The 25,322-nt window shown below is 54.4% G+C and overlaps 8 protein-coding genes across 8 annotated transcripts; 1 reads left to right on the forward strand and 7 right to left on the reverse strand.

Moving 5' to 3' along the window:
* Positions 1-799: 799 nt before the first annotated feature.
* On the reverse strand, positions 800-1,678 carry G647_06033 (uncharacterized protein; the record flags this gene model as incomplete). The annotated part of the gene is made up of 1 exon (XM_008730358.1): positions 800-1,678. One exon carries the CDS (start codon positions 1,676-1,678, stop codon positions 800-802), a length of 879 nt encoding a protein of 292 aa, XP_008728580.1.
* A 2,267-nt stretch (positions 1,679-3,945) lies between these two features.
* G647_06034 (uncharacterized protein) lies at positions 3,946-5,383 on the forward strand (the record flags this gene model as incomplete). Its single annotated transcript, XM_008730359.1, has 2 exons — positions 3,946-4,196; positions 4,255-5,383. 2 exons carry the CDS (start codon positions 3,946-3,948, stop codon positions 5,381-5,383), a joined length of 1,380 nt encoding a protein of 459 aa, XP_008728581.1.
* Positions 5,384-6,972: 1,589 nt separating this feature from the next.
* G647_06035 (uncharacterized protein) lies at positions 6,973-8,099 on the reverse strand (the record flags this gene model as incomplete). The annotated part of the gene is made up of 2 exons (XM_008730360.1): positions 6,973-7,585; positions 7,666-8,099. The coding sequence occupies 2 exons, from the start codon at positions 8,097-8,099 to the stop codon at positions 6,973-6,975; spliced, it is 1,047 nt and encodes a 348-aa protein (XP_008728582.1).
* Positions 8,100-9,006: 907 nt separating this feature from the next.
* G647_06036 (uncharacterized protein) lies at positions 9,007-10,788 on the reverse strand (the record flags this gene model as incomplete). The annotated part of the gene is made up of 1 exon (XM_008730361.1): positions 9,007-10,788. One exon carries the CDS (start codon positions 10,786-10,788, stop codon positions 9,007-9,009), a length of 1,782 nt encoding a protein of 593 aa, XP_008728583.1.
* Positions 10,789-12,261: 1,473 nt separating this feature from the next.
* Positions 12,262-13,324, reverse strand: G647_06037 (uncharacterized protein; the record flags this gene model as incomplete). Its single annotated transcript, XM_008730362.1, has 2 exons — positions 12,262-12,647; positions 12,706-13,324. 2 exons carry the CDS (start codon positions 13,322-13,324, stop codon positions 12,262-12,264), a joined length of 1,005 nt encoding a protein of 334 aa, XP_008728584.1.
* Positions 13,325-14,402: 1,078 nt separating this feature from the next.
* G647_06038 (uncharacterized protein) lies at positions 14,403-15,860 on the reverse strand (the record flags this gene model as incomplete). Its single annotated transcript, XM_008730363.1, has 1 exon — positions 14,403-15,860. One exon carries the CDS (start codon positions 15,858-15,860, stop codon positions 14,403-14,405), a length of 1,458 nt encoding a protein of 485 aa, XP_008728585.1.
* A 1,649-nt stretch (positions 15,861-17,509) lies between these two features.
* On the reverse strand, positions 17,510-19,032 carry G647_06039 (uncharacterized protein; the record flags this gene model as incomplete). Its single annotated transcript, XM_008730364.1, has 6 exons — positions 17,510-17,931; positions 18,060-18,127; positions 18,188-18,561; positions 18,613-18,680; positions 18,750-18,786; positions 18,841-19,032. The coding sequence occupies 6 exons, from the start codon at positions 19,030-19,032 to the stop codon at positions 17,510-17,512; spliced, it is 1,161 nt and encodes a 386-aa protein (XP_008728586.1).
* A 2,263-nt stretch (positions 19,033-21,295) lies between these two features.
* Positions 21,296-24,237, reverse strand: G647_06040 (uncharacterized protein; the record flags this gene model as incomplete). Its single annotated transcript, XM_008730365.1, has 2 exons — positions 21,296-22,714; positions 22,765-24,237. The coding sequence occupies 2 exons, from the start codon at positions 24,235-24,237 to the stop codon at positions 21,296-21,298; spliced, it is 2,892 nt and encodes a 963-aa protein (XP_008728587.1).
* Positions 24,238-25,322: the final 1,085 nt, after the last annotated feature.

The following is a 25,322-nucleotide window of genomic DNA, read 5'->3' on the forward strand; positions in this document are numbered from 1 at the left end:
GGGGACGATCGTCCAGTTTCGGGCCGGACAAATGAGTGATTCTTCAAGCGAGGATAGCGAGGTTCGATTTTCAGCAGTATCGCCTATATTTCGGGTTTGTAGCAGTAGGGATTTGTCCGTGCCGTCGAACACGGCAAAGGAAAGCGGAAGGTCACGCCCACAGCAGTGTAACCTGCCAGGCTGTCGCCTAACGGACCTACGCGGCACATGTCGGGCGGCGAAGCTGCCTCAAAGCTGGTATCGTGGGCTCGAGGCGGCTTGAGCAGCATGAAGAGGGCGTCGTCAGGCATGGCATGATGTTGTCTTGTTTCGAAAATACTCAATAAGAGTTGCGCAATCGACTGTAGTTGGTGGAGTCGCACTGACCTTGTCTTCGTCGGAAGCTATAAATTATTTTGAGGGTGGAAAGGGAAGGAACGAGCGGGCCGTGGTTTCAGAGTTTTGGCTTTCGCGCTTAAATCTTGATGGCCTCAGACTCGTCTCACCCGCCTCTGACCTGCCTCTCACCCACCTCTGATTTACCACCAAGATGCGAGGTATGGAGTACAGGGATTGAATGCAGATTCTCGGTCGAGGAGCATGCTAGTGATGCTATAGGATCTTGTACCTTTCAACCCCGCTCATTAATGGTGCCGAATGCTAGAATACACCGGTTGTATGCTTACAACAAGACCCAATATCCCGCTTGTTCTCTCCTTTGCCACGGGTCAACGTACCAGTATACACGGGATTTCAAGGCCTCAAGCCTTGCGTTATTATACAGTCGCTCTACCACATCAGTCACATAATGTCGTAACAATCATAGCACATTGGCTTCCTTGGCCAGTGCTCGATCGTCCTTGTCATCCTCGTCGAACCTGACTACGACGAGTCTGGCCTCGCCGTGCGTCATTTCCACGTCGCCATCGGCTTCCGCGCCACCGATGATCCTCCATATCCTTTTCTGTGCATTGTAACCAAACCCCAGAAGGACGACATGGCCAATGTACGCCAACACAATGATCCATCCCACGACGATCCTGGCGATGCTGACTTCATGTATCCCGTACATGAAGTGCCCTCGGACTTGGATAGGACAGACAGCCTGGCCAGCCTTGTTCTGGTTGAAAGTGGGTAGTTCGCAGTGCATCCAGAAGGCTAGGGTGGTGATCCAGCCACAGATGAGGAGGGAAGAGGTCGCGAGGAAGGTGATGTAGATGCTGCGTCGTGCCATATGTCGTGGCGTGTGGTGATGCATGATGAGTTCAAAGATATTGTGGAATATCGAGAGCCCAGGGGCAGTGAGCGTGTAGAAAAGCAGAGCGACCTCAGATTCGCCGTAGGAAGAAGAAATGCTCTTTGTACCTGCCGTGGTTTCGGTGGCAGTGGCGGCTGTTTCTCGTTTGCCGAAGATGGAGGAGTCGGCTTCCGCATTGCTGTCCACGGCCAAAATGTCCCCAATATCTGTGTGAGGTTTCGCCACACAGTATGCGTAGATGGCGCCCAGGAGCAACGTGGTGAATGTGGACATGAGGAGAACGGGTAGGATGATGGCACGGAACTTGTGTAGGCGATGCAAAGCAGGGTATCGTGACCGTGAAGGGAGTGCTTGCTCGGTTTTTATTGCTGGTCGAGGGTGAGTGTTTGAGATGAGGAAAGCGCCGTTGCCGGAACTCGCTCGACGAGGGTTGAAATGCATCTTGGTGGCGGTGGTATTGACGACTAGGTATTATGATCGCTTGATCAGAAGATGGTATGGGCGTCCAGGCAGCGTCCAGCGCAGACAACGATTTGATTACGGATAAGAGTCGGTACCGTGACCTAACGCCTCCAAGGTAAAACGGACGTTGAACAACAAAGGAAATGGAAGGTGGTGTGAGCAATATAGAGGCTACGAGAGACACCACCATATGTATGCGCATTTGCACTCACTGCCTTGATTTCTTATTTCTGACGCAAGTGTCCTCCAGTCTGGTCAGCGGTAGATGCCACAGACATCATGGCTTGACCAGCCCGTGAGCATCGATCATTGAGCAGAACCAGAGGTGCCTTGGGAGGCGCAAGGTGCAATGTCAGCCAGTCCATGGCTAATGAAACGTGGTTGTTGACGATCAGGTCTGAAGCATTGCGGTCGAGGGCGAGGTCGGTTGAGGCCACCGCAGAGCTATTCTTGTCATCGCGGCTAACAATGCCTGAACATGAACGTGCAACGATGGCCAATGAATCTACGAGGAGGTGCGCAAGGCTGAACGGGGCCTGTCGTCATGGGCCAGTCGTCGGCATTCGGCGTCTAATTGAGGCAGCGAAAGATGGCGTTTGAGGAGGTGTTTCAATGCAGCAAATGTTTCATGACAGGGAACAACGCGTTCGCGGTTACCGCCGCGATGATTAAGCGATGCCAAGATGTTGCCAAGAGTTCGCGTTCCATCACCGTCCACAAAAATACACCATCTCACCATGTCTTCACTCCGTGACAGAGTTCGTAGTGGCACTCTCATGTGGCGTCGAGCATAACTTCGTCCATACAACCTGCGAACTTGGAAGCGAGCTTGAGTGACTCGTGCGGACATTGTAGAGGAGTTCGGCAGGTCTGAACCACATGAGAAGCGCCTGAATGATTTGAGCGAAGATGGTCAGCTCCCAGGAGGATCATGTAGAAAGTGCCGATATCTTCAGCATGTTGCATGGGTGTAGGCTCGACCCTAAGTGTTTCTACAAATAACTGTCGAGATATTGCTGGTAGCAGTGGCACCCAGCATAGCCTGGGTTCCTGTACACCGTACGTGAGAGAGGAATATACCAGACCGAAGGCTTCCAATGACTGGCATCCTGAACACCGTACTGGTATCCTCTGAGGTTGTCAGGGAGACAGCCTCAGAACGGAGTAAAGCTCAGACCAGCTCGCGAACTCAGATTGATTCAAGAGCTGGGATAAAGGTCAGATACACATGCACATGCGCGACCTAGACTGTACTGTGACGCTGACAGAGGAGACAAATGGCAAGATCCAGGATTGGCCACCATGCCTCGTTCTGCTGACAACGTGAGACGAATTATAACTTTGTCTAAACGACAATCCCCAAACCGTACGCCGTATAAAGGGCCGCTGCTTTCCTCGCAGCTTCATCTGACTTCCTCTCAGTCTCAACTCCAAGTCACGTCGACAGCGGCCAGGCTGAGCGGAAAGAAGATTGGCTCCCAAAGCAGGAGTTTGTCCTCGCGATGCAATCACGCAGTTATGTATTGTACACACGGAGTACTGTAGCATCTCTTCTCGGCCTCGGACTCTATTTTCTGCCTCCCACCGACAGCGACGAGGCCCAGGAGCCACGGTGCAGCAGCTGACACCAACATGACTCACACACGTGCTGCCAGTAGCAGAAGCGCGGATAGAGCACGGCTGCTCGGCACCGCAATCTCCATCTCGCCATGCTCGATGGGGCATTCTCCCCAGCTTGAAGCGTTGCCATCGGCCCAATTATTATCAATCAACGCCATTCATCTACCAACTACGGAGCCCTGGACTTCCATCCATCCACACAATCCTCGTACCTGAAGTCGTACGGGTGCAGACCGCCATGATGCTGTATGCGATGAATCACCCACGATCTGTCCCCGCTTTCTCCGGCACAACAGTGACCTCGTAGACTGTTGCTCGCCCTTGTTTAGAAAGCCGGCTATGTTCTCGTACAATATGCCCTCCGTCCTCCGTACAGTATGCGGGTGTTCCACTTTTCCCATTGCCGCAAAAGCACAGAATTGGATTTTTTGCCATCGGTTCGTTTCTCTACATAGCCTGCAGTTTCTGCATTCGGCCATTCCTTCTTTTCAAGCACGGATATTTGCCACGTCCTGCTCTTGTCGAAAGAAACATGTCGCCTTGTCCCTGGAGAAATCTGAGTCGTGGTTGAGTTGTGCCTCTCCTCCCTGTTCTGCCTTGACCTCGGCTACCACACCCTTCCAATCATGAGTTCCTCCACCATCCTCGAAGATGAGCTCGACGAAAAACATCTCTCAGCCCCCAGGCCAGATTTGGCGCGGACGCAGTCGAACGTGGAGAAAGCCATCGACGCAGAAGCGAATATCAATATCTCCCTTGCTGCTGAAGACGCGACGGTCTTGGACGCCGACAATGACGACCCGGGTCCTCCCCCGAACGGCGGCTTCCGTGCATGGCTCCAAGTCGTGGGCTCTTTCTTCCTATTCTTCAACTGCTGGTAAGGGGCTGCGTCGTTCAGTAATGCGAGTAATGAACTCACGTTAACCAATCTACAGGGGCACTATCAACGCGTTTGGTGTTTTTCAAACCTACTACGAGACCAACCCGTTGTGGCACGAAACACCGAGCAACATCTCCTGGATCGGCTCCATCCAAGCCTTCCTCTTGCTACTTGTCGGACTCATCTCAGGCCCGGCCTACGACAACGGCTACTTCCGCTCGTTGATTGTCGTCGGCGCGATCCTCATCCCCTTCGGATTCATGATGACGTCCTTAGCAACGGCATACTGGCAGACCATGCTCGCGCAGGCATTCTGCATCGGCATAGGCAACGGCTGTATTTTCGTGCCCTCGGTGGCCATCCTGCCACAGTACTTCTCGACGAGAAAAGCGCTGGCCAACGGGCTCGCAGCTTCGGGCTCCAGCTTCGGCGGCCTCATCTACCCGATCGTGTTCCGCCGCATGCAGCAGGAAGTCGGGTTCGCGTGGGCGACCCGGACGCTGGGCTTCCTCTCGTTCGCGACCGTCTGGTTCTCCGTCTTCGTCATGAAGCCACGGATCATGCCCAAACAGCGCCGGCCACTGACTGATCTCGCGGCGTTCAAGGAGCTCCCGTACACGCTGTTCTGTCTCTCGATGGTGTTCGGATTCATCGGTCTCTACGGCCCACTCTACTACATCGGCCCGTACGCGATCCAGGAAGGCATCACCGGCGAGGACCTCGGCTTCTACTTACTCCCGATCATCAATGCGGCTAGCATCTTCGGACGCATCATCCCCAACACCATCGCCGACATGATTGGCCCGCTGAACGTGCTGTTCCCCTGTGCCACCATTGCGGCCATTCTCGCCCTCGCGTGGATCGGCATCAAAAGCCTAGGCGGCATCATCGCGTTTGCCCTGATATACGGCTTTTTCTCCGGGGGCTTTGTCTCGTTGCCACCTGTCGCCATCGTCACCTTGACCAGTGACATGAGCAAGATCGGCACTCGTATGGGACAGTGCTTCTTCCTCAGCGCGTTCGGACTACTGGTGGGCACTCCCGTTTCTGGCGCCATCCTCAAAAATACAGGCAGCTGGGTGGGTGTGCAGCTGTGGAGTGGAGCGGCCATCATGGTCACGGGCTTGCTCTTACTCTGGGCTCGCGTCGCTGTCGTGGGTTGGAATCCGATGAGAAGGGCGTAGGTGACTCTCAGACAGCAAGTATGCAGCAATTGTCAGCCAGAAATACATCGGAACTCCCACAAGCCTTTCGTGCGGCGTGCGGAATGCGGATTGCAGTGTACTGTAAAGTCGGCTCCAGTCAGGCAAGGCGAGGCGAGGCGAGACCATCGTAGGAGGTACTCACGCTACCGGGGACGTCACCAGAAAACATCATCTGGACCATGGTGTGGTGTGGATACAGTCACTAGGGTATCGTCAAGCAAGCCATGCAGAACTCCACGCGCAAGGCGTAGCACCAGCACCAGCACCAGCACCAGTGCAAGCACTCTCGGACCAATGGCTAATGGCTAACTGCTAACTGCTAACGGCTGATGTATCTGAGCGCTGGGAGCTAATATCGCGCCTTTCATACAAGTCCTCACGCAACACCACTCAGTACAGAGCCAGAGCCAGAGCCAGAGCCAGAGCCAGAGCCAGAGAGAGAGCGAGAGCAAGGACTAGAGTAAAAGCCAGGACCGGGACCAGGGAGCCTAATTAGCATCACTGTAATTCAGCCCAGTAACAGTGAATGGAATACACAGGGCGGATCAACTCAATCAAATCAAATCAGCCGAACCAATCAGCTCAGCTCAGCTCAGATCAGAACAGAACAGACCAGCAGATCATCCAATCAACGCCGCCAGGGCAAGACGAGAAAAGGAAAGACAAGACAAGACATATGCAATGCGAAGTAAGAAAACCTTGAAAGGCAACAAGGCAAGACAAGACAGGACAGGACGGGTCAGGACAGGATGTACAGGACCACACCACGTTGAAAGTACCGGTGAATCACAAGATTGACAAGGCCAGTAAGACGACACCTCACGCAAGACACTTGGAAGGAATGACGACGTCGTACACGGCCAGCAAAGATGCCAAACCGTGATCAACCAGACGGATGTATGGTTGACTGTACGCATGGGTGAGCGAGTGAACCGACAGATGAAAGGGACGAGCGCTATATATATATATATATATATACTAAATATTGTATATATACCCCATCAGCATGTAAGCATGTTGTACGATTTCATGATACCCACCTACCTAGGTACACGCGGGAGGCCGTTCAAGGGGGTATATCCGTACTAATGTACCTATACAGCACACAGGGTGAATGAGACAGGCGGTCAAAGGACTATACAGGTATACCTGAGGTACCTACCTGAGGTACCTAGGTACAGTAAGGACACTGGGTACGGGTGCGTCATATGGGCTTAAGTCTGAGTCGTCTTCTCATCTGCCTACGCTTCATTTGCATTTCAATTCATTTCAGGTACATCTCATTCGTTCTTTGCTTACCTGACTTGTATTTCAGGCATCTCGTGCCACCTTTGCTTGACACGCGTGTCAGGGTGCAGCTCATTCATTCTTGCTTGCTTGCTTCACTTGCTTCACTTGCATCACACTGACTTCACCTCACTAACCTGACTGACTGACCGACTGACTGACTTGAGCTCGCCCACTACAACACCAAGCACGTCATAGCTGTCGGTGACCTCCAAACAAAGCGTCACACTGCGTCACAACAATTCGACTATCCGCAGAGTCAAGTGAGACACGAAGGCACCTCACCAAGAATCAACGTCCACCAGGTTCAACCAGTTCACCACCCCCATCGCTTTGATCAAATTCCCCTTCAAGTCCAAGTGCACGCCATCATACTTGCTCGCCTGGACGCTCATGTTCCAGGTGCCCATGGTTTCCACGCCCCTCCTAGCGGCTTCGACGCCAACACTCTCCTCAAACGTCATGAGAGCTTTATCACCCTGGCTGACGAGCCATTGGTCGGGCTTCAAGATCCCCGCGGCGTTGGGTGGGATGAACAAGCGCGGCCAGATCGAGTGGGCGTCACGCAGATACGGCGCCCGCAGCACACTGTGCTCGAGCACGCCGTCCAGCCAGTGTAACGTCGCTTGGATGTCGAGGTCGTTCCAGAGGCCGTGGCCGAAGACGAAAGCGTACGGCCGCTTTGGCTTCGTAGGCGCCAGAAGGTCCATATAGCGTGCCAGTTCCTCGGTGTCGAGCGGGAAGCGGAGCATCATCTCGATGACTAGGTCGACGGGAGTGTCAGGTCCGCAGGCCAGGCTGGTGGGGTCGTTTTCTAGGACCGAGGAGGTGGAGAAGATGCCTTGCACGGAACAGGATTTGACGTCCATTTGGTGGTTGCAGAAGCAGGCGCGCCTGAAAATGAATGAATGAATGTTAGCAAACACACACAGAAGAAATGAGAACGCGAATGAGACTTATGACGACAAACTCACAATTCTTCCTCGTCAAAGTTCCAATTCGTCACTGCGCCGTACCCCAGATCCTTCCTCAAGAGCACGTTGAGAGCACCCACCACATGCCTCATCATACTGTCCCCCACGACAACGATCTTCTCGAACCGCGAAAAGATCTCACACACCTCCTCGGTCGTGAACCATCGCATATCACACCCCCGCGGCATGAAAGGCTTGTCGAACCCAATGCGTCCACCGCCCGAGAAAGCCGTCAGAAAATCATGGCGCGTCTGACAGAGAGGGGAGAACGCAGAGTGCAGGTCCAGAGAGGAGATCTGACAGGCCGTGTGATTTCGCCACGCATAGTTTTGGAACGTGTCAAGCGTGTCCGGGGCGCGGTATGTAGCGTTTTCAGGTGGAGGGAAAGCCGGGATCGAGGCTGTGGAAGGATTGTAGCCAAATTCAAGCTGCATGCAGGCGTTGAGGCTGACGGAGCGACCAGACTGTAGCAGTCCCGTTGACGTCAGCTGCCGCTCATTTCGCGTGCTGTAGATCAGAGGCATGGTGGCACGTACCGAGAAACCGTGTGTGATCCATTCCCAGAGGAGAATCGCAAGCACGAGGGCGAGGAGGAAGGTCTGTAGAAATCGGCGCTTCAGGATCGCGCGCAGAGGGACTCGTCGCACGTCCATGGTGACATCGCCCGCCTCGAGGTCGTCGGTGTTGCGAGGAGGTCGGAGCGGGAAAAGGGGAGAGGGGAGAAGGAAGGGAGAGGGAGAGAGAAGAGGCGATGAATCTCGACGGACTCGCCGTCGGTGGCTGCTTGATGCAACGGAAGAACTATTGGCCAGTTAGCAGCGGCGATGGTGTTGGCGTTGTGGTGATCGTTGTGAGAAGCGGTCGACAGCGAGGTATCGGTGTGGTACTGAGAAACATACCTCATTGTGTTTGTGAAGACTGTTCGGAACGGAATTACGTCACACCGAACGGTGAGATAGAGGTGAGGCGGCGGTGACAGCAGCGTAAGATTGTGCCAGGGTAGTGCTCATCCCCTCCCCTGGCCATGCTAGCTGCCGTTGTCGTCAAAGGACTCCTTGTTGAAACCAACAATGGATATGGTGGTTGCTGAGTACAACAGATATATCCGGTTGTCCGGATGTCCTCTGCTCACAACAATAGACCTAGAGGATGCTCAGCACAGTCAAAGTGTCTTGCTCGTTCCGCGGCTCGTCTCTGTTCACAACAATCTCGTCGAATTTGGCGTCGGTCGGGAGTCATCAGAAAGAACGAAGACCTCGTTGTTCACAACCAGCTCCGGACGGGAAACGATGGCAACAATGCCACTGTGCAGGACGTTCATCATCCATTCATTCTCATATATCAGACACGGGTCGACAACCACCCTCCTGCGATGGGGTGTAGAGGCTCCTGTAGCAAGGGCAAGGTCTTCTGCCGTCTCAACTCAATCTGGATGTTTTCCTCCTCCCACCTCCTCTTCTCGACTCGCGCCTTCTCGAGCTGCTGTGCTGTGCCCAGTCCGAGCCCAAATAGACCTTTCCCAGTCTGAATCTCCTCCTCTTTCTTCGCTGCCAGGCGAGCCATCTGCTGGGACATGGCCTTCCAATTGTGGAGACCCGTCTCCAGACACTCGCGACATCGATCTCTGCCATCCCGTTCCCTTTGCTCGTCCATAACCCACATAATTGCTTCGGCAGCTTCAACGCTGTCTCTGGTCCAGCTGAGACCTTTCTCTCGCTCGCTGTCGCTTGTCGCGAAGAGGATCTCACCAATATAAGTCATCAGTCCCACCTCCTCGCACGCCTCCTTCAACGTGTGGAATGGTCTTTCATTTCCAGATGGTGGTGGCGGAGGATAAGGTCGTTCAATGACCAAGTCCTTCAGGGCAGAGACATAAGCCCACGGTCCTTCGCGCTCCTCCACCGTAGGCTTCGACATTGTGGCAATAGGAGCAACAGGAGAAGCTGGTAGATTCTTCCTAGCGCGCAGCACGCTCAGAAAAACGGGCAACGCCTTCTTCACATCTCCATTCCTGGCGTGATGCACTCCAAATGCCGTACAGACTCGTAGTATGTTATCGGTGACAGCGTCTTCTCGCCCCTTCAGAATCATTCCTGTGCCGACATTTACGACTCTGCCAGAGCCGGCAGGGAGGCCGCGTTGAGCAATCTCGGCGGCAAGAACGTATGTGTTCTCTGCCACATCCTTATTTCCCCGGAAATCATTCCAGTCGGCATACGCCAGAGCTGCATCTAGGCGTTGGCGAGTATCAAACCCCGTTGTGTTCAAGATCTTTTGATAGAAGAGGTCGGGGCTTGGGAACGCATCTTCGACTTGGTCAGAATTCGGCGGTGTAACGTGGCCGTGTCTCTTGTCGAAAGGGAGTGGTTTGGGCCGTGGGTTATCGGGTCCCGGTATGCTCTCCCGGGGATACACCTTCTGTCCCCGCTCGTCGCCCTTCAGCTTACACATGCCCACCAGATTCTCCGCGACGCGCGCAGCACCCATTAATGCTTCGTGGTATCCCCGTCGCCATTGCTCGCTTTTGGCGCTGACGTCGAAGGCCTCCTCGTGAAATCCATCCGCTGGTACCCGGATGCCGTCCTCGGCGATCAGATTCGTTCCGTCGTACTTTTCGCTCTCCAATCTCTCCAGGACGCTCAAGTATAACCGACCAGCTTTTGCCCAGTCCGTGAGAATGGAGTTTATTTTGGCATTCTCCGCGAGTTCCGTAAACTTTGCTTCCCGCATCGCCCACCGGCTCCAGAAGGACCATTCACGTGGTGTTGGGTAATCTCGTTCGAGCTTGGTATGAATCATGCCCATCGACAAGAGAGTGAGCAGTAGAGCCGCGGGCCACAAGTATGCGTTGATGCGGACATAGCGCCAGAATTGTTCCTTCCATCGTTGTTTGCGTTCGGTGGAGATGTATCGTCCGAGATATGCATAGCGCGCGCTTCCTGGGTATAAGAAAGGTAGCTGTGGCCGGAGGATGGGCCGTGCCACGACCTGGAGGGAATGCTTGTGGGTGAAGAATCTGGGTTGGGGGGGTTGTGCGTAGAAGAAGTCGGTGCACTGAGCAGGACGGCGTACTCTCAAGCTGCGCCTAGGCAGAGTGGTAGCGAACTTTGAAAAGGAGGCCATGCTGGAGTGATGACCAGCGCGGTCAACAAGGGAGAAGGTGTCTAAGACATATGCCGTAGTGAGGGTCGATGAAGAAGGTGTCTCAAGACATGTGCTGCAGTGACGGTCGACGGGGAAGGTGTCTCAAGACATGTGCTGTAGTGACGGTCAACCAAGGAGTGTGCTGCAGTGACGCAGCGATGCAGCTGTTTCCGCTCAGAGGGGGAGCGAGCGGAGGATGGTGGAGGATCACAGGATGTCGAGTCCGGCGGAGCATTACTGAGCACGAGCAGGCTACGGTGGTGTAAGTGGTAGATCTTGGTCTTATCCAGCACACTCACCCAGCTCGCCAGCCCTGCCGGCTTTACCAGAGCTCAGCTATTTTGTTTTGTGTTGGAGCGGATCATCCCCGGGACGAATATGGGGAAATGGACTGATCTGACCTGAGCCCAGCTGACCAGAATTAAGCATTGCCCTTTCCTCCAGATAATCAGAATGCCTTCAACCACAAAGCTTAGTACTGCAGACCACAATCCCCGACTCAACTCCCCGTGGAAATCAATGATAGATTAACCAGTCAGCTCTCGGCTGTAAATTTCGAGGTTTATTTCGCTCCGGTTGGTTTCTCGTACTGTGAGTGGAGTGAATGAACGATAGCATGAGAGATTCGCAGCTCCATCACAAACCCGCGTGCCAGTAAGCGTACACGTATAGGTGTAGGTGTATGTATATGTATCGGTATAGACACTAGACCATCCTGTGCGGAGTACTCCGTACTGCTACGTACATTATCCTGTATATACTATTCTGTCCTATGCTCGACCATGCATGAGATGCGGTATCGTATAATTACCATTGTCTCCCGTATGGTGTGAGAAGTCAAGGCTCGAGCCTCGCTCGCGGCCACAAAGAACTAACCAAAGTAGGCCCGCCCCTATTTCCTACTCGATGTCCAGAACATGAAGAGGTTGTTCGCCATAGAATGTATGGTGTTCCTGGTAGTGCCTAGTGCCCAGCGCCTGGTGCCCAGGACACTGACGCCAAGATACTGTAGTTTGACTTGGTCGAGGCTTGACTCGATGCATGGACACCGCTTTCCTTGACCTTTGGCTTACGCCAGCTCGTTCGTCTTGACGAGATGTTTTTCAGATGCAGTAAACGCTGATGTAAGGACGCAAGGACGCAACGAGGTGTGAGGTGGCGAGGGTTCTTTTCTGTCTGTCCGGCTCTGGTTGCCATCTCTTGTCGTACTGCGAGCCGATGGGCATGTGGAACTCCGCGATGTGAGCGAGCGAGGGTGATCAATTGATAAATGATCGGGGACAACGGACTCCTTCTCTCAGGGGTATAACGATGTGGTCCCATCGTCGCCGTGTCGACAATATCTGGCCATCGATTTCAGGTCCTGCTGGCCAAGGAGCTGAAAGCCAAGGACGCTGGAGACTAGACTGATCACAGATGCCCAGGTGCAGCCTATTCAGAAATCGACCGTGATCAGACCCAACCCGATGCCAATAGACCGACAACGAAGGACACTGCTATCGCCATAACTGTCTTTGACCTGTTTGGGTCGAGAAATCCAGCACCGTTGGTTTGCAAGTCCGACTGCACAAGGTTCGAATCCTCCACAACTTTCAGACACGAGAGGTGTCCCTCTGGCGGGGAGTTGGACGTCGAGCCCGAGGGTCTGTAGAAGACAGTCAAGACGGGCGTGATGCTGTAAAAGAAGGGTGCAATGTCGCTGGACACCTCTTCGGACGTGACGGTTTGGGTCTCGACGAGCGCAATGTTGTAGTTGGAGCCGTCGGGGACGCTGGAAGCAGGATGGCATGTCGTTTGGGAGATATGGTTCGCAGCCGCAGATTGGGCGCCTGTAATGGCTGTCATGTAGGTTAGCATCTTGTCGAGCGTGCGACGGTGGGAGACATGGGAGCTTACCTTTCGCCACCACGGAGCCCCACGTCACAGTGGCTATTGATTGACACGACTGTGGAGGATTTGCTTCCAGCGTCGATTGTAAAGCGCTGCACACGGCGGCCGTACCGCCACTGACTGAGCTCCGGAGCGTCTGCACCTGCTTTGTGGCCTGGGCCAGCAAGTCATCGACACAGGCATCCTGGAGTGTCTGACTGCATGTCACGGAGCCATACTCGGCCACTCCATCAAGGGGTAGACTCCGCGCAATGCCCTCGAAGAACAACGCGCAGCCGGCAAAGTCATCCGTGGCGGCGAGGTTCAGCGACGGCGGTGTGCCCAGATAAAACTGCTTCGTGAAGGTGACGTCCGTCAAGTTCGACGATCCGCTTGAGTCTGCTGAGAAGGCTCCGACCGTCCAGGTCACGGGCGCCCCACCGGGGGATATGCTGGTGGTGAGGTTCGTCGTCCCGATGAAGGAACTCGTCGTGTTTCCGAGCGTACATTCGTTGTTGGCCCCACCATTGCAGCTCAGGACATCACATCCGACCACCTGCGAATGGGCCCGTCGCGTGAGCATGGCCAAGCATATTGCCAGGGCCTTTCTCGTGAGCGCTCTTCGTCGATCTGAAGGCCGAGACATCTTCACGAGCAACAATGACAGACGGATCGGAGGGTAGATGGTGAGGTCGAGCAGAAGGCCATATCTCTCTGAAGCCGCTCAGGCAAGAGGCCGGCCAGCCATGCATTAATGTATCAGAGATGGACATTGTCAGTTTCGCCATAAGGCAACCCGTTCGCGCATAGACCTACCTTGCCACCCGCGGATGCATGTCATCTGCACGCCGCAAAGATGAAACACCTTCTCATGCGAGCGGTTGGAGCACATCTTTCGAGTCCAGAAGCCGTCCACGATTCGAAAGGGCCATAAATAGCCATGGTTCATTTTCCGCAAGGCGGATAAGCGCTGACCCTCCAAGAAATGCTTGTGCGCGTGGACACTCTCATTGGCCGACTAAAATACCCGGTGGAGAAGCAACGGCGCGCTCTGACTGGCTCTGATGATTTGCTGGGCGCTTAGGTGCTAAATTCGGCGAGGGTGGAGCGCACGTCATTGGTCCAGCGCTTCGAGAACGTTTACCCAGTTTCGTAAGAGACGCTTCTCTGCCGTGTCCACAGCGGGAGCAGTACATTACATTGACCTCGTACCATTCGTCTGGGGAGATTCTGACAATCGTCCCGCGAGCATGTCGACTGGGCACCACAGTCCTTCAAAGATCTTGACAGGCATCTACTGAGTAAGTGATAGCTGTTGTGCAGGGCCGAGGACATTGCTTCTTGACGAACATCCCATGAGAACGCCGACTGGGCACCAGACCCATTTCCAGATCTCGACTAGAGTCAGGCTCCCCATGTCTCCTGTACCTCGGCCAAAGCGACCAGTGGTCTGATCAGATCTTGACGTCGACAGAGGCCGGAGACATGCTCCGTAGTATGATCGTGTTTCGCCTTGTCACCCCCCGAGACTGAACCTTTCAAGGATACGACGATAGTTACAGTAAGTAGTCCGCTATCTCACGATATTATTGTGGGACCTTCAGCGAGCATAGAAAATACTTGACCCCTCCCCCCTTCCATCCAGCGCACTGTTCCACAATGACTGCTTGACGACGCTATCTTGATGGCGGCAAAGCCAGATTTACGCCATCGATAATGCTTCCTCAATTACACTTGTAAACCAATCCCTCACCTTCATCATCTGTCCGCCAGGACTGAACTTCCGAAATGCTGGTGTAGATGGACGAGGCAGGCTTTTTGGGAGCCGACTCGAAGCGCAACGGCGGCAACTGCCACTCCGCAGGTGTTGGGTGGTACATGGCCGGGGCGTGCGGAGCTCGTGTAAAGGCGTCGGTGGATAGTTCCTCGAGTGAGGGCCCGGCGCTGCTATACCTCGCCGTCTCAAAATCCGACCGTCGTCTTTGCAACTTTTCCTGCATCGACGACGCCACAGACATGATGCGGGATGTCCTCGACCGCTTGAGTGGCTTCAGGCTGTCTTGCGTATCCGACGCACTGAGGAGGCTGGCATCTCGATCTCGACCACTGGTGGCTTGGATGACCTTCAGCATCCAATCCAATTTTGAATAGGGCGTCTCTTCGAACATTTTCCTATTCCGCATGTAGGTGACCGTGTAAATGACCAGGGCGGCGGTGATGAGCAAAAACACGAATATGACGACCGCCAGGAAAGCCACGGAAACCTGCACGACGGGGACCCGGACACTGATGTTGCGAGAAGCAACGGTTTCATACCGAGTATCCTTGGTCGCAATCCACATCTGAAGGAACCGGGTTAGGTCCCTCGGTGGGATTGCAGTAATATTCCCCGTTCTGATTGACTCGCTGCAGAACCGGGCCTGGTAGAACTGGACTACAGCTCTTGAGACGACCTGTGGATCAGGACTGTCTGGAAAGGCGATATCCGTGAGCTCGGGATCTGGATCATGGCGGGTGGCGGTACAGGCAATCTTCGTGTAACTGGCTGACTCGACGGGCCCTTTACCAAACTGACAGAAACTGTCAAAGTCTTCTTGTATGCCAAGATTGTGCAGATAAATGGCAGCCAAGTCAATGTCGAGCTCCTGAGGCACACCACTGGTACCGTCGGATCTGGTGACTTTGGCGGCCCCAAGAGTGAGTAGCGTATCTGTATTGAGGTTCTGGTCGTAATTCTGCTCTCCTCCCCACCAGGCACTAATATTCTCTGGACTGTACTTCAGCGGGGAGATGACGTCGCGCAGCCCTGGGAGTTCGTCCAGGATCGTGTCGCAGTTTCCAGAGTCTTCAAGCTTGATTGGGGTCTTCTCCGTGTTGTTGCAGCGCAACGACCAAGTCGAGTTCCACTGCTTGGGGTCATAGACCCAGTGGACATGCGAATCAGGGAGGTAGTCCAGGAGCTGGTCCAGAGGAAATCCGGCTTGCTCAAGGCTAGTCAGAGTCTGATTCCACACGACTGTGGCATGGAGAAGGGCGCGCGTGCCACGTTCAGCCACAAAGCCCGAGACCGGTTGAACGACGACCTGATGGCTGGTATTGGTTGAGTATCTTGCGATCGGTCCGGAAAACAGTGCTGTGATTGAAAGCAGCATGACCAGGCACGCTTGTAACAGGATCTTCATATGCTGGCGTTGCAGGATTCTCCTTTTCAAAAGCCACATCACGTCGATGGCTTCTCCAAACGTGTTGATGCTCAAGAGGGTGGAGATTGGAATGCTCTGCTTGGACGCACCGACGACGCTTGATCTCCAGCAAAAGCACGAACAGGAAAAGATGGCCAGAGCACACAGCCCTGCCACGATCACATTCAAGGCTGCCTGGACATCTTGCAGTCGCCATTCCCGGGAGAGGTTGATTCAGGCCGTCGCTGGCATGGTGAATGTATGTGCCCTTATGGACAAATGGATATTGAGTTCCGAACGGGCCAAGATGTACGCTTTGCTGATGAGATCAGTCGGGGTATGTCGAGAGCTGGACTCATATAGATCTCGCGAGGAGAGGACACAGCCCAGGTGGAAATACGTGGTGCACCATGGCCCCTCTGGTGTTGGTCGTCGTATGAGGCGAATGCCAGCATCACATGCGGCTCAGAATGCCTCTCAACACTGAGATCGCAATGGTCGAGACGTAGTCCGTATTCTGCATCCGTCCATTTCTGGACATTTGACTTGCGCAAGAACAGGCGAAGCTTGCCGGATTCACAATTGTCCAAGCCGCGCCGACGCTCAGCTCTATCAACGCTGGGGGCTGAGTCTGACCTTTCCAGTCGAGCGCAGAGAAATGCTTCGTATCGGAGAGCTCGGCGCGGACGTGGCGTTGACCTTGGGCACCTTCGACTGCACCGGTGTCTGATTCTCCTCTCCTCGACTCATCGCCCAGGTCAAAGGTAGGCATTGCCTTCCATCCAGGGAGACTGCACCGACCGAAGGCAAGTGACCTCGTTCTTCGTCCTGCGTTCTGCGTTTCTGCATTCCGCATTCTGCGTCCGGTGCATGAGAATAATCATCGGTTGGGCGGCTGTCTTAACAGAACGGCGTAGGTCAACGAGGCTCAAAGCCAGAGCGATCGGCGATCGGCTGCATGACAGCAAGAACGTGGCTGTCTTGGGCGGATTAGTAGTGAGCGTGAAGCCAGACCAGCACGCGTGACTTAAGCGATGAGAGAGAAACCATGCCCAGGGCAGAACAGCGCAGCTTGGCGTCCAGTGGCAAAGCCCGCAGGACTGAAGAATTGCCGGCGTCCACTGGAGATGGTCATTCACAAGACTCTGCAGTACGAACACAGCAAGGAGACTTATTGGTAGATAAATTCTGGCGCCGTGACGGACCAGGCGGAGTCTGTACTTGATACCAATGGAGATGACACTGGGAGCCCGTGTACGAGTAGTCCGAGGCAAAGCTTGCAAGTGTGGTGTGATGGCCATAGGGAGAAAGATTCCAGTCAGTCCTGATATTGTCTCCTCCGTATTCCGTGTACACTGTTCTGTAGACGTATTCATCACTGTGGTCCCTATCCCTTCACGTCCGGATTCGTCTGTCTGTCTGTCTGTCTGCGTGTTTGTCCTGTAGTCGAGACCAGGAAGCCCAATATACCACCACCACCCCCGTCAGAGTACATCCTCTGCATGTCCGTGCTCAGCCCCGTATTAAGAAACCATGTACGCCGTGGAAAGATTGAATCGACAATGCTGCAGACAACCACCCACTTACCAAGCGATACCTGAATGTACCTTCAGAACCGCTATACGGCTCTCTCTCCTCGGTCTGTCGCTCTAGGGGACCTCGAGGTACGAAACCTCCACGTCCGTCTGCTTCACGATATCGTCTTTGCCCCTGGGCCTCTCTCTGCCCGTCTTGGCCATGTCATCCAGCATGACGACTTCGTCGCTGTTCGACTCGCTGATGGGGTATGATTTGGAGCCGCCGGTGACGACCGTATTGGAATACCCATGCGTGGGAGAGAGGGGAGTCGGGAAAGACGAATTATTTCCTCCTTTGACAGAGGTACCGTTGCTGGAGAGCGGGAACGTCCCAGAGCGGGTCCTGTAGTTGACTGTAGGGCGACCGTAGGACGATCCACGGAATATTCGGGGGAAGAATCTCATAATGGTTGCTTTGAGCGGAGGGATGCACGTGCAGATGATCGAGGTGTTCACTTCGATGCCGAGCCACAGGTTGTTCTGGGCCTGATAGTCTGTGGATGCCGGAGAATCAGCCATGCGAGCTCAACTTTGTCATTTCCCCCTGCAGAGGAAGGGAGGTGCGGATTGATCTAGTGCAGATCCATTGGCAGGACGGAGTGGGCGCTTTGTGCGCACTTACATGTGCTGTCTTTTGCCGTAGCTGCGGGTGCCAGGGTCGCGATCCGCACCGCGCACGTCGCAATGATGCTGGAGATACGTCAGCCAGGGAAGGGACAGGACACGCCGGAACAGCGAGTAAATGCTCACAAGAACCCTAGGCTGAAAAGGACCGCCAACCCGATTTTCTGCGCCTTGGGTAGCTTGAGCGATCGGATTTGAGCGATGGGAAGAACGATGATCATCACGTCGGTGGCTATGTTGATGGATGAGCTGGCATACCAGATTCCTGGTGTCCAGATACATCTGCCCGGCACGGTCGGGATCCAGGCCTTTTCGATAGGGTGGCATGCGAAGATGGTTGGAAGTATCGTCCCGATGGCCGTGCCGACGCAGATGAACATGACAGCATACGCGGCCATGCGGAAGTTGCGGGACGAAAAGATCCGGAGGTACAGAAAGAGCATGGAGAGTTTGGCGAAGAGAGCCGCGGCCTTGTACAGCACCTGGCAAGCCAGGAAGTACTGCTCGCCCATCAGTATGTCATGTATGGAGGAGAAAGGTGGAAGGCTCACTTTCCAAGCTTGCAGAAAGTGCTCCTGGTCAACGTCGACTCTGTGGAGTCCGAACCCATTCTTTGTTTCTGCAGCCATCGTCCGTCAGGCTCAACGGCCTCCGAAAACACATGCGAAAGCTGAGATGTGGCGCATACCTCCGTAGAACAGACCCGTCATGGTAATTGCAATCAGCTGTACAATGTCCGGTTAGGGGATGAGACACTCTTTCGGATGCGAGTCACTCACCAGAGCTGTCAGCACACACCAGTCATCAAGACCAAGCATGTTGTTGATCACAATGCGTGTCCAGAACCTTGCTACAACCATAACTACTGCAACCGCGACCAGGGCGATATTGACGGTGACCACGGTATCACCGCGCGGGTTAGGGAGGCCATAATCGATCGCATCCCGCTTGAAGAGTGCTGTTTCGGTCATTTTGTCCTCGAATACTGCGAATACAAGAGAGCACGCAGGCTGGGAAGCATCAAGAGGTTGGGAAGATCCATTGCAAGGGCGGGCGCTCGTCGACTTGGACGATATATGGTGGTATGATGCTCGAATACGAGGTGTTCCACGAAGGCAATGGTCAGGAAATCAAGCCTCGCTGGATGAGCCGTGTCTAGGCGGACCTAGACCATGGTGCGAAACGCAGATGATTGTGTCGCACCCCTGAACGCTTGCGAGCGACAGTAGCGTAACGGCTTAGGCGAACGAGAACCCTTCTTCGGCCGTCGACTGACTCGAGTCCATGCCTGAGCTTGGGGTACATCAAGATTCTGTGCAGTCGCCAGGAATCTTTTCAGAATTCCCCGCCAGCCACAAGGCTCTCCAAGGTCGCCGGTCGGTTTTGGCTTCGGGTTTGGCTTTCAGGTAGCGAGGGACGGAACTTTCCTGCTGCTCCCGACCCAAGTGCTGCAAGCTGAGCGCTAGAAGTGCCACGGGTGCACTGGCTGCGAGGAAGAGCCCATCTTCTCCAGCTTGCTCGTCATCGCCTAGCTTGACCAAGGAATGATGAAGCCATGATACTGTGTCAGCAGGTACGCCCTTGGTGGGTGGCGTTTCATATCCGTCATATCCACGGCCATGATGCAGGTCCCAACCACTTGTTCTGGCTCAGTCGGAAAGCTTTCTTTAGCTTGTGTCTAGGGTAAAGGAGGGGAGAGCCGACACGTAATGCGTACTGGTCTTTCCAAGCCGTACTTGTTTAGGTAGATCCGTCAACGTGGGCTAGAGCCACTGCCTTGGGACTCGGGCGTCTGCATATGTCAGAATATCTGCCAAGGGTAGCATGATATGTCTTCCTCAGTAAGTTCAGAGTCAGCCAAGGAATAATGAGTACTCGTATGCACCAACCTCTCGTCCTCGATTCTGCCACCAGGTGCTGTGAATTAATTACTGGAGGTCTCCCCTGACGAAACCGGACCTCGACTTGGTGGGTGTTTTTGTCACCCAGCGGGCATTCGCCGGCAGAGGGCGCAAATGCTTGATCGCGAGTCGATAATTTCCTGGTCGACTTGAGGAATACGAGGCCCTAAGTGAGAGGAGACGCATCTAATGTCGGAGCGAGCATCCCGATGTTGGTCGCGTCTCCCTGCGGTTTTGGTGATTGGTGGCGCGTCATTCAGAGTTTTGCTAAGAGGTGGCCGAACTCAATGCCATGTTCATACTGGACTAAAGACTGCGCGGTGCACGGTGCACAGTCATTCTGGAGTATTGAAGCGAGCATGATTGATGTCAAAGAAGTCGCCTGTGCCTCCACGTGCACGGCGGGGACTCTGTCAGCCAGCACGTCAACTAGTGCTCCGTACCATCAGGACCATCAGGACCATACCATAAACCGACGTCACTCATCTCTGTCCTCAGGAGACAGAGACGTCGCAGCGTGCCTGTTCGCTTATCAAGAAGCGAGGCACATTCGACTCGATAACTCCTCGGCCGTTAGTCAGTATCGTGACACTTCTAGAACGGTCAACTAGCCACATACTATCGACAACGACGCGTACAGGTATTCCTGGCCGAATAAATGTCACTAGTCCCCCAATTCTTAAACCTCCACTGAATGGTGTGGCTGCCACGAGGCGGACGCCACAAGGTTGGCGTAGCTGCGCTGAATTGCAGAGCACCTCAAGCGATTCCGAGGACACGGCCGTTATTTGTCACGTCTACTGCGGCTGATACATGCAAGGACGCGAAACACCGATAAAAAAGAAGCATATCTGCTCGGTACCCGAGTTCAGCAGTGTCTCAAATTGCCGTCTAGGCCGGAGGTCAGCCCATCCAGTATGTTGATAGGTATGCCACTTGTTGGGTAAACATAAGGGAGGCACGACTCAACGATGGCCTCAGTCATACAGGCATAAAACTCAGAGAGAAACCCTACCACACCTCTCCTTCCGCCCGGAGGCAGCATGCCCGTCAACAGGCTCAGAAACCCTGAAGGTGCTGCCCCACCCGGAGGATATACATATCGAGGTCTCACTGTCCGGAACACCTTGCTCGCTTGAATGCTATCGCCCATGCTCACACTGTAGATGCTGTCGTTGGATTCGGGCTTCCGCGTCAGTGACAATGGCTCATACAAGGCTAAGGCCGACTCCAGCTGTCCTTCCCAGATCCCGCATTTCATCGCTCCGGTCATTTCCATCCATTCGGCATACGTCAGCTAAAACTACTCGTCATCCAATCCAGAAAAGCATCCTCATTGCGTCATGGTGACATCCTGATCTCGGTCGACAGCAGGCTCCGTGTGCTCTGCTTCAAGGCGAATCGCCGCTGGTGCAGAGTCGGCTGCGGTATTTGGTGTCCTTGACACTCGTTCTATCAGTTCTGGTGGTAGCAAAGGGAGGTCGATTTGTCTGTCCGAGTCGCCTCGGCGGAGTTCAGGCATCAACTGATGGGCAGCATCAGCTTCAGCGAGGGCCCGCAGCATCGCTTCCCGGTGTGCTTCTTCCGCCATCCGAGCCCTTTCCCGGCTGCGCCTCTCCCGACTATGACGCCTTCCACCTTCTTCCTGACTCAGAGGCGTCGATGCATAGCTTCTCGGTGGGGCCAAAAGATTACTCAACCCTGACCGGCTGTTAACTCGAGAGATGTGAGGGCTGTTGGACCTTGAGGGATGGCGGCTTCCAGATCTGCTGCCTGGAATGGTCGACATTATTGCTTCGTGATTGGCGTCGAAGGCGCTGTAGTCCGGCTCAGGTCGTAGAAATGACTGCCGCACATCACCAGGGTTTCTCAAGGATGAGCCAGGATAGTGTCTTCTGGGAGCCTCTGGCGCAAAGACGTGAGAATTCGCCCACCCGGGGAATCTGCGGGGATCATCAAGCCCAAAATAGCCTGCTCGCGGATCGTGGGAATAATGGCCTAGCTCCACCGGCCTGGAACTGCTCTCTCGGTAACCATGCATGGGAACCAGAGGTGGCGCGTATAGACCCGAAGATGATTCCAAGGTATGTCTTCTGGATGGTGTTCGAGAGGTGCTTCTCGCGCGCTCGCCATATTCTGCCGCAACATCAAACGCGCTCGTGTAACCAGGACTCCGAGACCGGCGCTCATATGTTTCTGCTGGATACATGTTTGAATTGATGAGGTTGAGGTGGGGTGCGAGAGATGCTCGACTTTCCGGCGTAAGCGGTGCTCCAGGTGTCCAAGGACCCATATTTTGGACCTGGTCAAATGGCAGCAGTGGCATTTCGACGTGGAAACTCGAGAGCTCGTGTAGACTTCGTGGTCTCGGTCGTGGTCGAGGCGTACTGGCGAAAGACAGGCCATGACGGTTGGAATTCAGTACAGGGTCCATCAAATGGTCGTTACCGTCAATTGTGCCGTCGTCAGAGACGGTATCTGCGCCTGGACTGTCAACTCCATCAAGCAGACTGTCGTCGAGAGCTTCACGACCTTCACGCTGCGCCTCGTCCACAGCAAGACGCATCAGGTAGTCCCGAAGTCGCTGGACGCCATCTCCAGAAAAGACACAGAAGACATCTCGCTGAGGATGTGTGAACTCGGCCGGCGCATCTCGACAGAAGCGGGTCAGATCCTCTCGGAGGAATGCTTGAACTCCAGTCAGTGACAGGTGGGTCAGCCGTGGACAGTTGTGAAGCAATGCCGTGATGCCCTGTTCAGTCGTCAGTGGGGAAGATAACAACAAAGATCTTCCGCTCGTACCTTGAGTGTCAGATTTACACAATAACTGAGGTGAACTCTCTCGAGGGACACAAATTGTGAAGGACCGCCAGGTTTGCCGGTCGGACTGAACAGGAGAGGTCCATGAGCCAGCGCCATGATACTAACGTCCGTCAAGTTCTGACACTTGACCAAACCAATTCTGCGAAGCTTTGGAAGCTGTGCCAGGTGACGAACGCTGGCATCTGTGAGGCGAGAGCAACATGCCAAGTCGATATATCTAATTCGATTGCAGGCCTTCACCAGCTGGATCACCGCGTTGTCCGTCAAGTTGATGCAGTGGCCAAGGTGAATGTAGTGCAAGTTCTTCCCCAGCTTGCAAATGGACGCAACGGCGCGGTCAGTAATATGTCTGCATTTCGCCAACACCAAATTCCTTAACCGCGGCGCAGCGGGGATAATCCTCCCAATAGCATCGTCTCGGACTTGTTCACAGGCAGTGAGATCGAGAATTCTCAAAGCCTCAAAAGATAGTCGAGGCGGCAGGTTGGTGAATGCCGAATCATTGATGTCAATACAATGGGCCAGACGGAGTTCTCGGAGATGGGACAGATTGGACAGCAGCGCCGTGACCGATTCTGAGGAGATGGAATGGCAGCCCGCCAGGTCAATCTCCAGGATTGAGCGGCAGTTCCTAGCAACAGCGGTGATGGAGAGGTCCGTTGCCCTCACCACGCCATTCAGCTTCAGTCTCTTGAGCTGTCTGCAATTCTCGGCAATATCGAGTAGAGACTCATCTGTGATATTGGAGCAGTTGGTGATGTTGAGGCCCTGCAGTTTGGCGCAGTTTTGAGCCACAACATGCAATGTTTGATCGGTCAAGGCGTCCAAATCCGTGACATCCAGTGCCTGGAGTTTCTTGCAGCCGTCCACCAATCCTGCCACGCCAAAATCCGTCAGATTCGAGCAGTTTGTAAGCGTCAGGCGTTCAATGCCCTTGCAGTTCATGAAGGGTTGTACTGTCCCGTCATTGATCTTGTCGGAAATTGCAGATAAATTCAGTCTCTTGACCATCTCATGGTAGGGAAAATAGCTCTTGTCGCCCTTTCCCAGCGCGGCCACGACATTGAGTAAGTTCGGCCATTTGTTGCAGAGCGGTCGGTGCCACAGAATGCCGACGGTATAGAGAGCCCAGTGATAACACACCAGCATCGAGTTCCGGAGGTCAGAAGTGCTGGTGAGTTTCGCAAGGATCGCAATGAGGATTTCGGGAGGTAACTTGGATATCGGAGAGAGGCGGTGGACTTGCTCCAGGTCGATGTCCTCGTCACAGTCTCTGATAGCCGTAACGGCACCGAGGGAAGACTGTGAATCGTTGGCGTGTGCCATGAAGTAATCCGTGTCCTCGTCATCGCCAGGGCACGGAGAACTGTCTGAACTATCAGACTCGACCGTGATCGTGCTCAGGTTTCGCGTATGAATAGGAGAGAGGCGGCGCCGTGGTTCGTCAGCCATGATGACAGGATCAGGCTGGGCGGCCGGAATGGTAGAAATGTAGGTTGTGTTTGACGGTGTGTCTAGGATGTCGATGAGAAGGTTGATTCTGCTTGCTGTAATTGTAGGACCGGCATGGGCGACTGCCTCAGGAATGCCGTCGAACCCAAGCGGCGTGCATCAAGAGGGTCGATGTGCGGAAGGGACGAGGGTCGGATGGAGAGCCTGTTGTTTTCGGGCTCAAGGTGCGGCGCAGCCCGCTTGCGGCGGTGAAAGATCACGATGCTCCCGGTACGAGGACGAGAACGCACATTGCCGCCAACACACAAGATTGTTGATAATACGGTATTCCTGCACTGACCGTCTAAGAGGCTGAAAGACGTGGGTGGTGAAGGAGGAATGGGGGCGGGAAGGCCTGGTGAAGAGGCTGTGAATGGTGGTTGAAGGTGGCAGATGGTCACGGGCGAGCGAGTGAGTGAGTGGTGAGTGAGATCCAGGGGGATGCGAAGTCACTGGTTCAGCCTGCGAGTGGCCACTTGGTTAGTGCCTCCCAACCGTTGTTGCTCCTAGCCGCCGGAATCTTCACGTCAAAGTGCCTTCAGCTGCGACTGATCAATAGTCGCCCAAGATAAATATCGAGCAATAGTATGGGTGCAGATCGCAGCTTTGCTAGATATTGTATTGACAAGCTGGTGGGGACCTCATCAGCTAGACCCAGCCACGAGGAAGGTATCTCGACTCTTTCGGCGTCAGGCTTGCCGCAGTGCAGCGGGTGCCAGCGGTTAGGCGCCACCCACGGCGCCCTTGAGTGGCCGTCGCGGTGGTCGGTGCTTGGTCCTCCAGCATCTTCCAGGTTTACGATGCAGCCGTGTCCATGGCACCATTGCGTCAGGATGTGGCTAAGGGCATAGCCAGAGGAGTGTACCCCGTACAGAGGACGGCCTGCAGTTTCTCTGAACTCACTCATTCCTCGGCATCCCGCCTGGAAGCTCATTTGTGTGAAAACTGATTCTGCTCTCTTCTTGCACTCGGGTCCAAAGCTGGAGGCCTCGGGTTATTTTTGAATCCCCCGCTTCTGTCAGATTATCTGAAATTATCTTATCCAA

Source organism: Cladophialophora carrionii (genome assembly GCF_000365165.1).
Source record: "Cladophialophora carrionii CBS 160.54 unplaced genomic scaffold supercont1.5, whole genome shotgun sequence".
Classification (NCBI taxonomy): Eukaryota; Fungi; Ascomycota; class Eurotiomycetes; order Chaetothyriales; family Herpotrichiellaceae; genus Cladophialophora; species Cladophialophora carrionii.